Here is a 12,030-nt window from a genome sequence, read left to right as displayed (position 1 = left end):
GCGTTAGCGTTATGGTATGGCACCATTAATCGATTACATTGATTTCCATAAGGTAGGTTCGATCAGCTGTTTTATCTGGTTATGGTTTTATGGTTATAAGTCACCATTAATCGGCCCTTAAATTTGAGCAGCCAGTTATGCAAACATTTTAAAAAACGTAAATGATGCAATATATCAGTCATTTACAAAAATGTTTGAAACATTGTGAATGATGACAAAGTGTGATTTCTTCTGCATAAACGTCAAAATTCCAAAGTGATTGGATCACCTGATTCGTATTTGACTATCGCTCTCATTCTGTATCTGTTTCTATCACCCGCTGAAGATAGGTGCCCCCATATTGAACAGCCTGTCAAAACGCTGAAAAGTATTCATATTGAACAGCCTGTCAGGCAGTTGACAGATAAGAGATCAGACTTTGTCATCATTCACAATGGTTTGAAAAACACTATTGAGAAAAGTATTTAAGTAATCGAACAGCGTTTGAATAGGTAGCTTGGTTACCACAAATCACACAAGAGAAGATTGCGCATTGCGCATGTAAACATTGGATCAGCGGTTTTTTATGGGCAATTTTTACGTCATTTTCCTTTCGCTCTTGTTTTTTCTCTTTCTTGCATTCGCTCAATCAGTCAAGTGCGACGTAGTTGCGTAGAACGAAGCAATTTTGAACTTGTGAATGCGCAATCTGGAAAGGTGATTTGTGCATGGTTACATACCTACAAACATAAACAAAAGTTCCATGTACTTTATTGTTGTAAATTGGATGGACAAATGTCAAAATCGTACTGCGCCGAAAGTAAATGTATCAAATCAAATAAGAAAGCATTGTGAATGATGACAAAGTGTGTTATCTTATCTGTCAACTGCCTGACAGGCTGTTCAATATGGCAATTTTTCAGCGTTTTAACAGGCTGTTCAATAGGGCGGTGTTATCTTCAGCGGGTGATAGAAAGAGATACAGAGTGAGACAGCGATAGTCATTTACAAATCAGGTGATCCAATCACTGGAATTTTGACGTTTATGCAGAAGATATCACAATTAGTCATCATTCACAATGTAAGAAAGTTTGTATCAGTTGTCTAGTGCTGCCACCTTTTATCGTTACGCTATGCCATTGTGAATACATATGAATTCACAATGATTTTAACATTCGAAAAATTTATTCCATCGCCGCGAACGCGTTTACAGCAGAATTGTCCATATTTTGATTCCGAAGTTTTGTGCTAGCAGAGACGAGATCGCTTCCAAACACTATGGCAATGGCACTAGCAGCATGTAGTACACGTCAACGCCTATCCGAGATGAATCCCGATGGTGCGATCCGTTTTATGGAGAAGCTTTTGTTCCAAATATACGAGCATTTTGATGAGCAAGATTTGATTGATGTCACATTTAAATTATCAAATCCAACTTCCTTGTAAGCTAATATCTTATAATTATTAAAATACAGACTAGTAAACGATTTGATTTCCCTTTTACAGGATTACAGCGCATCGCTTAATTCTATCGGCAGCAAGCCCATATTTCAAGCAACTCTTTAAAAGCGAAGAAGGCATTTGTCCACTCATTGAAATCACAGACATCGATAGCGATACATTCGAGCGTTTAATTACTTTTTGTTACACCGGCAAAACGCTCGTAACCATCGAGAATTTAGATAGACTGCTGAAGGCTGCTTTAATATTGCAGTTGGAAGAAGTTGTTGTAAATTGTGTTGATTTTCTAATAGACCATATAACCGATTATACCTTGGCACGAGCCTATGCCCTAGAGAGTGAGACACAGTGCGAGTTGCTAAGTGCGAAAATATTTGAATATGAAATTGAAAATTTTATAAATGTTAGTTGTATTTATTTTTTATAGAATACTTTTCAATGATTTTTAATACATCATTTTAATTAACATTTGCCTTGCAGGTAATACAAAGCCCCGAATTTTTAAATTTTGACGGAAACAAATTGCAGACAATCTTAGAACGTGATGATTTGAATATAACATCTGAGAGAGATGCCTTCGATGCAATAAAACGTTGGTATGAACATGATGCTTCTTCGCGTAAACAAAAACTTCCTGATTTAATGTCATACCTACGATTGACGCAATTTAATACGAATTTTGTTATGGAAAATATTCATCCATTACCGGGTTGTCAGTTCACAGCATTAGAAGCAGTGTCATGGGTCAATGTTCCTTCAACCCGTAAAAATATATCTCTAAGATTCACAAGACCACGACCACGCATAGATGACGCATTTTTGACGTTTAACTTACAGGTAATTTTTATATAAGTATAAAAAAAAAAATTGGCTGCTTTAGCAGCTCGAAAAGCTTGCATAATGGGATGTTTTTATCATGCTACGAACGGCGGACCAACAGACGCGCATAGAAGCATAAACATAATGCGTACCCTATTACCATCACCGCCGAATAGGTTGACCATCTAAAGCTGTAGGCCTAGACGGCATAGCCAGGCCCGTTAGATTTAGCGGTACAAAGACATTTTTTTAATTCAGGAGAGTCTTTAGTTGTTCCATAGGCAAATTTTAAGCCGAATTTCAAAAGCAACGAATATTGATAATGAGGAGACAATAAAAACATCAAACAAAAATGTGTTTCTCAGGGTCCCGAGATTTAGAGGTACTAAGACATTTTTTTTTAAATTCAGTAGTCTTTAGTTGTTCCATGTGCAAATTTTAAGCGAATTTCAAAAGCAACAAATCAAGGTGGAATCACCAGGTGAAGTAAATAAAAAGAGATAGAAAATGTACGCTATCTGAAACGGTAGGGATGTATTTTCAACGGTCAGAAGAGGGTAAAATGTTTACCCGCTTTGGAAAAGTAGGAGTAGAGAAACAAAGGCCTTGGAACGAAAGTCATTACAGACTGTTTTTTTTTAGCATATCAGTGCAACCTAATGCCAACACAAAAGGGATACACAGGATCAATGCGAGCTTATATTACTTTAGGCATCGAATAAAATTAAAAACTTAAACTGCGATGAGTAGTGAAATTCAATAATGCGTCTAAAGTAGACTGACCTCAACTTCAACTGCAGTTGAAGCTTTTATCGAAAAACCGGACATAAGTGGGAGAGGTGTTATCCATTATATAGTTGAACTGTAGGAACTTTGCGCACTTAAATGGGTTTCCGGTTTGATGAAAAGTTTTACAGTCACACTTGGAAGTGATCGTAACACTTTTAAATGTGTTTCGATCTCTAAAAATTCATTGTTCTTTCCATCTGCTCTGTTTATTTGACATTGAGAGTCGGAAGTAAAACATATGACGTTCTAATATATCATAAAAACTTGATCAGAAGATATCCCATAAGCTCTTGACAGTTAATTCATTATTTACTAAAATACCGTCAGGGGATATAATAGGAGTCGGTCTAGAACCAGAAGGTGCTAATCCGATCGAGCCGGATTCATATATTCTAAATTACAATCCATAATTGTAACATTCCTCTTATCTTAGTGGTCTAATTTTTAGGCCAAAACAATAGTGAGTAACAATTTTTTGTAACTGTATTTAGAAATCCATTGTTTTAGCGAAGTGTTTACATAAATAAGGTATAATACGACAGTTTTGGTGCTTCCTTCACCTGGTTATTCCACCATGGCAACGAATATTGATGATTTTTTGTCTTGGCCTGAGGAGAAAATTGTTAAAACTTTATTTCTGCAGGAAGCCCGATGTAAAATAAAAGACTTGAATTAAACATTTATACGTCTTAACAATTCGTTGATTTATTCAAGATAGAAAAAACCATGGTATAAATATTACCAAGAGAAACCATTTACTCTTCTCGGCGGCCATAATAATGGTTTTTTGATTTTTAAAAAAATTTTAAAATCACTCTCCTAAACTTTGTGGAAATGCCAAACCAAAGTAAACACAAAAAAAAAATTGTTTGTGTGACATTTTCATTTTTTTAACACCAAAAAAATAAAATCCTTATGAATTCGGTTAATAATTTAAATAAGTGAAAAAATATTTCGAAAAGTTTTGAAATCGGTTTTTATGTACATATGTGGCAAAAAATTAGTTACCAATATAATGGATGCCTCAACACGTGCTATTATTGCAAAGGGATTCAAGGGGTTGTGTAGCGCAATATATAGCTTTTCCAACCCAATTCTCAACCTTACCTTCGAGCGGCGAATCCCGTTTCACTAACAGACGATGCTCTGGCGATCCCAAGCTCCTCATGGAACTTGGGGGTGGGGAGGGAGGGATGGCCTGAAGGTTTAATGTGGCCATATAAATCGTTCCCGAGATGGTCAGGCCAGCACCTTAATGGTGCTGTGTTACCGGAGAGTATCGGATCTGTATCCGACAAAGGACCATCACATCGATAACACCCCAAAGCCTTCGGGGAGTAACTAATCGCTACAACAATAACAACAACATTGCAAAGGGAAAGAAGAACGAATGTTGGAGACCAACCCTATTGATTTTTCATTCATCCTTCTTCACTTGGTTGATACGTTTTTAACCCTTAAATATGCTGAAACTTCACTTTATAAGAGAGCACCAGTCTCAAGTATCCTCGCTACTGCGGAAAAAATGATCTTGCAGATATTCTTTGGTTTGTTTTGGTCCTTTTCCTCGCGGTTGGAAGATACATTTTTTAATTGGCGCTTAACCGTTTAGGAGATGCTGGTCGTTGCGTAACAAGTCACTTCAGCTAACCCTGTTTCGCGATAACTGACGCCAACAGGGGGCACCAAGAGAGATCAAAGTCTTCCCCCACCTGCTTCTCCGAACCCAGTGGAGATCTTCCCATAATTTGCCCACGTCATCAAAAACGCTGTAGCTCTTCGCAGCTTAGCTAAACATCATCCTCCAGTTGGAGTATGATGGTTCGTGGAGGTTGCATTTACCGGCTGAACGGTCAAAATCTGCCCTCGTGGTGTAGAGCTAGTGTGTTGCCCTACCCATAAAAAATATTTAAGAAAATTTGTATAAATGGTATTGATTGTCCCTCGGCATTACCTTGGCACCAAAGTTCGTCCGAATTAGCAGATAAATTTTTGGGTCGGCACAAAAGATGTATTTAGGTGAGACAGTTCGTAGAAAAATGAATACACGATAAGTAGCCTTCGAATTGGATGGAAAGCTAGACCTTAATCTCCTCAGATATTTATTTATTTATTTAAGTTTATATTTTACAAATTAATTTGTAAGATATATTTTAGAGACTGGGCTACTAGGCCATTTGCCTCTCGGTCGATTTATATTTCGTGGAGTAGATTATGTTTCTTGAGTGCTTCCGTTGTCTGCTTTATTGTGGAATCCTTGCTGCAATCAAGTAGTGCTGATAAGTTGGAGTTGGTCCTAGATGTGGGGCACTCAATAAGTAGGTGTTTGATGGTTAGAGGAACATTGCATTGGTGACAGCAGCGTTGACTGGTATGATTGTAGTAATGCTCGTATGTGAATTTTGTTACACCTACTCTCATTCTAGCTATTTGGATGCATTCTTTTCTCGAATAGCTCTCGTGATAGTTCGGACGATCGGGGCTTATGTTGTGGGTTTTCAAAAAACAGTTTGCTCTTTGCCACGTTTTGTCTTTTAGGTTTTTAAGGTGTGTTTTTATGTAATTCGTTATGGTGGACGACAAGCATGGAGTCTCAGCTACAAGTGGCATGCTAAAGGATTGCTTAGCAGCTTTGTCCGCTAGCTCATTGCCTGTTATCCCCATGTGACCTGGTATCCATAGCAGCTTAATATCGCTACGTATATTAACTCCGCTTAGTGAAAATCTGCGAGCTTCACTGTGTTCGTCGGTTAACGCTTTTAGCACATCTAAACTATCCGAGGCAATTACCGCCCGTCTGTTGTTAGTTGCTGCGTGATGCAGCGCGAATTTGATTGCTGATAGTTCTGCATTAAATATACCAGCATGTGGCGATACAAGAGCTTGATGGGTTGTTTTGTAGGTTCCGTCAATCAGCTGTTCTACTACGCCGTATGTCGGTGTTTCTCCAGTAAGAGACCCGTCGGTGAAATAAAATATATGAGTTGGATGTCTTGCTTTATAGTGTAAGAAAATTTGGTTGTACACCTCCGGAGATGTATCGTTTTTCTTTGCGATGCTCAATGAGAGGTCAATTGAGATGTTTGTGGTGGTTTCGTACTTGTCTGGTGGTTTTGGTGGTATTGGTGTGTGGATGTCAAGGAGGTACTTGGAAATAGCTTGAATACCGCAAGTGCTCCTGTAAGTCATTAGGTTTTTCTTTGGCTTGGTTATGCCTTGTGTAGTGGATGAGAGGTAGTTACAATGGCTTTGGCCGCTAATTTTCCTGAACGACTATGGACAAGCCACTGAAAGTCGTTGTAGCGTGCTTCGAATTTGGCGGATATAGTTGGTGTGGCTTTCAAAAGACCAGCTGCTTTTTTAAAACAATTATTTAGGGCTGTATTTATTTTGTTTATGTTAGTATGGGAGGTGTGTCCATACATTGTGATGCAGTGGTTTAGAACTCCTCCGTTAGTGCCCTACATATGCTTATTGCAATGTCAATGTGAGGACCTTTATTCCTGGTGCATATTATTTTAAGTAAATTATGTACCCCGCCGAGTTTTGCTATGATTGTTTTAACATGCTCATTCCACAGCAGATTTCGAGTGAAAGTCACACCTAGGATTTTCATTTTAGATTTAAGTTCTACATCAACGTTCCTCAGGGTGATGGAGGTAGTACTGCAATTTCTCTTTCTGCAGATGTGCAAAGCTTCAGTTTTGTTAGCTGAGATGACCGCTCCTGTTCCCAGCGCCCATTCATAAATGATTCTGTCAAGTTCATTTAGGTTTTCACATACTTTTGCGGGTGTCCCTGATGCCAGTGCGAAGATGTTATCTGCGTATATGCCTATGAATTGTACCCCATTTACCTGATGCAACATGTTTGACAAAGAATTGGTATAGGCATTGAACAAAAAAAAAACAGAAAGAGGGGACCCTTGCGGGACTCCGTTGTCAAGGTTAAAGCTCCTAGATGTGTAGCCATCTACTCTGACCGCAATTCTTCTATTCGAAAGGAAAGATAAAGCTAATTTTAGGAGAGTTTTGGGTAGGCCCCACTGGTGAAGTTCTTTTAATACGCAAGTGTATACCACCCGATCAAAAGCTTTTTCGAGGTCTTCGGATATAAGTACACAGTGCTTTTGGGCTGTTAAATTTTTCTTTATTTCTGTTTCAATCTGATGACAGAGTGTATGCACTCCACTGTTTTCCCTGTAGGCGTGTTGTATTTTTAGGATTTTTCCTTCGCATGATTTCCTTTGGTATGGGTATTAGGACGGCTTGTTTCCATTCGTGTGGATAGGTTCCTGTTTTCAGGATGTTGCTGTATAGTTCACATAATCTGGTTTTAAGAGCTATTGATGAATTTTTGATCATTGTGTAGGTAATCCCGTCTCTACCCGGTGTTGTTCCTATAGTTTTCTTTAGTACCAGGTTTAATTCGAACAATGTTACTTGATCTGTTATGTTATCTAGCTCATTTCCGAATGTTCTCCAGCTATCGATGTCGAAATTCATCTTTTCTTGTACTATGTTTCTATTAAATTTCTCATTTGAGGATATTGAGCACCATGCCTCGCCAAAATCATTTGCTATCTCTTCAGGATGTGATAAGATGGAGTTATTGTTTAAAATTGGTGGAAAGCTGGAAGGTGTATTCGAACGGATTCTTTTTACCTTGGTCTTGGGCTTTGCTATTTTGCAAACTCGCCTAACATGTGCACAGAGCTTTCTATAAGCTAACGTTGTTGTCGGAGTTTTCTTTTCACGGAATTTTTTCCAAGCTTTATTCTTCTTTTTTATAAGTACACCTATTTCACTGTTGAACCAAGCAGGATTATGGTTTTGTCTCGGGCATCTTGTTGTTGGCATGGATTCGTTCGCTGATCTTCTCACAATTTTTTTATTAGGGCTGCCTCCCTATTTATGTTATTCGATTGTGTGCTTTGGGAGCTGAGGGAATCTGTTTTGATGGAAAATACGTCCCAATTTGCTTTCGCTTCTTTGAATTTGCCAATAAACTTTTTATGGATGTGTTTGCTGCCTTTTTGTATGAAGATTGGAAAGTGGTCACCAGCGATTGGGTGGGAAGGGCAGCTCCATAACAGGGACACTGCCAAATCAGTACTAGCCATGGATACATCTACCGAGGTGAGCGTATTTCTTGTATTGAGGAGTGTTGGCGCACCATTGTTTAATATTACCATGTTGCGGTCATGAGCGAATGATTCCCACACATTTCCACTCCTGGAGGTATACTCGGACCCCCAAAGTGTATTTTGAGCGTTTAGATCCCCTGCAACGTGATCCATTTGTGTCTGGTATGTCTTGAAGAAGTTTTGGGTTAGATTGATGTCCGTTTCTTTGTAAATGTTAGTAATGTATAGATTCTTTATTCCGTGTATAGTTATGGTTTGATGTAGGAGTTGATTAGTTGATGTTATATGATTTGAAGCCGTTAGCGTATTTTTTACAAAAGTTGCTATACCTGACTTTGCATACGCTAGGTCTTTGTTGTGGTGAAACGTTTGATAATTCGGTAAGTAAAGAAATTGTTTGTTTTTTTGTGTTGTGTGGGTTTCTTGTAATAATATGATATCTGGCTTATGTGTGGAAATTAGGTACTCCAGGGCAAATTTATTATTAATAAATCCCTGGATGTTCCACTGAAGTATAAATAAATCTAAGCCAATGTCCATTATGATAATTAAAGGGGGTTGTCACTATTTTCGGTGCGGTGAGGCAGTGTGTTTTTATATGTGTTGGGTGTGATGATTACGTTTAATTGGGGGAAAGTGTTGTAAAGCTCCCTTGTTGGGGAGATTTCCATAGGTACGTCTTCTAAGTGTGTATTGTTGTATTTACTTGTGGTGTTTGTTTTTTGTGCATATTGGTTTGTTGGGGTTTTTGCATTTGCTTGAGTGTTTTCGATGAATGGAGATGAAGGTATTGTTGTTCATTGTCCGTTTTCTTTGACGTACTGTTAACTGTTTGAGGTTTATTGTTGGTTGGTTTGTTTTTGTTTGATTCTGTATTTGTCTTGAGTTGCTTCTCTTGATCGCTTGCAGTGTTAAAGGTTGTGTTTTTAACTATTTGTGCCATTGTAGGTTTTTTTGTTTGCTTCGCAAATGGTTCGATTTGGTAGGTAGATGGGTTGCTATTGTACACCTTCCATGCTTCCCGTACGGTGCATCGTCGATCGATTTTTATTTTGTTTACCGCTTTATGCTTTAAGAAGCTTTGGCAGGTTGGGTCATACCAGGTGTGTGTGTTGTCGTCACAGTTGATGCAGTATTTACCGGTACACTGTTCGTGACTAGGGGGGTGGCGCATTCCATGCAGAGCTCAATGTTTCTGCACCTATTTTTAGTATGTCCGAGCCTCTGGCAATTCCGACATCTCATTGGGTTGGGGATATATTCCTGTACCCTAACTCTTTCCCATCCAAGTTTGATCACGTCTGGTCTACGGATTAAGTCAATGGTGATTATGGCTGCCCCAGTGGGCACCAACTGGTCTCCGGCTTTTTTCATAATTTTTTTTGACATCAACTACTTTTTGGCTAGCTAGACGTAGTAATTCTTCCTCCGAGAGGTTGATGATATTCCTTGAATATATTCTTCCTTGTGAGGTTTTGAGCGCTTTATGTGAGGCAATCTTGACTGGAATAATGCCAATAAAGGTTGCTTTCTGGAACTTTTCAGCTGCTTTTGCATTAAGGGTTTTGATGAGTAGATCGCCAGATCTTAATGCAGTCACTTCCGAGTAGTCAGAACTTATGTTTTTAAGTCCTTTGTCGATTTGGAACACATTATACGACGAAAGGGTTCGAATCTCATCACCTACTTTTGATCCCACTGCGCTTGCAATGAGATATCGCGGAATGTGGTCATCGTTTTGCTTTGTCGGCTTGAGGGGCGTGAAATCGTCGGGCCTTATGCGTTTGCTAGGTAGGTCATTATCTGGATCAAGTAACCGAAACCTATTTGAAGAGGGGGGGTCAACCCCATTCATTTTTGCGCGGCACTGCTTTTCACTTGTTATGCACTATATTTTTGTATACTACAAAATTAAACAACTGCTCAGGTAGTTTGCGAAAACGACGAAAGTCAAGGGAAACAACGGTTTTAATCACAACCGAGCTAAAGAAAATACGTCTGTTCGCGGCGATTACTTGATTAATACTGTTCCTCCTCAGATATATACACCAAATTGTTATTATTAGTAGATATGTATCTCTTCTGTACACCTTGGCGGTAAGTCGGGGTTTTCTACTCGTCGCGCAGACGCTGGTACATTTCTAAACAATTTGTTGAAGAAAATTTCTCAGAAGAGGATCGTGGCCTGATTCTTCCTTTTGCGGGAAACCACAATACAATTCTTGAATTGAAAATTCTGGAATGCGGTTGACGGTTGAGATTTCTTATTTTCTGGTTATTTCCACCAATAAAAAAATTCGGTTTTGGATAAAATATCATAATATAATTGTTAGAACGCAAAAATATATGGTAATTCTATACGACAGCATGACACCGGTAATACGCATCCAAAAATACCGAGAGAGGTGTCAAAAGACTAGTATTGACCTCGACAACAATAATCCGAAGGCGGAAAATAAAAATTTTAGATCGTTCAAAAGATATTAACGAAAAACCGAAAAATGACCCCGGAGTGCTCCGAAACCGAGGGTGGAATCCATAGTATTTTTGCGCAGAACACCTTTTTGCATTGGCGGCCTTTGGCCGCGCTTATAAAAAATTACACACCGGTTTGGAAACCAAAACTATATCCGCGTAAAACACTTATGTTCACAATTTTTTGGTGGGCACCATAAAATCATCAAAATTACAACAACCACATGAAAATTTTCAAAGTTTCTTTTGCAAATATCACTTGACATACCCAAAATTTTTTACCTCCGCTCTCGGATTCGCGATCCTGGATGCAAAACGCGTCTTTTGATACCCCTCTTGATATTTTTGGACGTGTATTAAGAGTGTCATGCTGTCGTATAGAATTACCAAACATATTACAGTTTGTTATATTTTTGTTACACTTCGTGTTGTAACGTCGTCGCGTCAAGTTCCTTTCCCCACAACTCAACCGCGTGCTATAAAAGGACGCTATTCATGCGGTTAAGAACAAAATGGCGGATAGTGAGGGAATCGAAATGACAAAAAATTAAATCGAAATATATAATAACCTTAATTACGCAGAAACCTACGCACATGGTTCTGGCCTTAGTGTATTACCTGTGTGTTGGTGGAGCAACTGTACAACAATTTAAAGACATTAAAATATGAATATATAACATGGTGTTATGGATTAACACCAATGGAGGGATAACCTGGTGTTTTATAAGCTTAAGCTTTAACCAAGAAACTAATAATCCAAAAAAAAAAACATTTTTGTTATGAAAACAACACCAAAATAAAAAAATATAAAATGTGAGAGCAGTGAGAATTTTAAAATTTTTTTAAACGTCATTTTGGCTCTCACCGGTTTTACTTTGTAATATTTATACCCATGATTTATACCATGGAAAAGACTACATTCAATACTTCAGAAAATTTTTCAAATACATGAAACTCAAAGGTATTGATGTTGAAAGAGAAAACTTAGATATCGTATGTGTAGTTCTCAACTACAGTAGGTTTTCAACAACAATAAAAACATTAAACAAAAATGTGTTTCTCAGGGGCCCGCGATTTAGAGGTACTAAGACATTATTTGTAATTCAGGAGAGTCTTTAGTTGTTCCAAGTGCAAATTTTAAGCCGAATTTCAAAAGCAACGAATATTGATTTTGATTTTTTGCCTGGGCCTGATGGGACAATAAAAACATCAAATAAAAATGTATGTTTACATGAATCCGAAATTGTAAAGTTTTCTTGGTGACACTGATGAATGTTCATCTTCAAAAAGTCTTCGAACAATACCACCAACTCTGTATCAAAGTCCAGATTATTTAAACGACTTCGATATCGGTACTGTGA

General features: G+C 38.2%; 1 protein-coding gene across 2 annotated transcripts in view; it reads left to right on the top strand.

Annotated features, from left to right (window-relative positions):
* Nucleotides 1-1,032: 1,032 nt before the first annotated feature.
* LOC137251291 (kelch-like protein 5) overlaps nt 1,033-12,030 on the top strand; it is an 85,736-nt gene continuing 74,738 nt past the window's right edge. For both annotated transcript variants that reach the window (XM_067785618.1, XM_067785619.1), the window contains exons 1-3: nt 1,033-1,421; nt 1,486-1,843; nt 1,921-2,277. In XM_067785618.1, coding sequence (XP_067641719.1) covers nt 1,258-1,421; nt 1,486-1,843; nt 1,921-2,277 — 879 coding nt within the window. In that variant the 5' untranslated portion in view covers nt 1,033-1,257. The remainder of the gene's footprint in view (nt 1,422-1,485; nt 1,844-1,920; nt 2,278-12,030) is intronic.

Source organism: Eurosta solidaginis, chromosome 4, assembly GCF_040869045.1.
Source record: "Eurosta solidaginis isolate ZX-2024a chromosome 4, ASM4086904v1, whole genome shotgun sequence".
Taxonomy (NCBI): domain Eukaryota; kingdom Metazoa; phylum Arthropoda; class Insecta; order Diptera; family Tephritidae; genus Eurosta; species Eurosta solidaginis.
The sequence above is the reverse complement of the archived record's forward strand: the minus strand, read 5'-3'. Positions and strand labels throughout refer to the sequence as shown.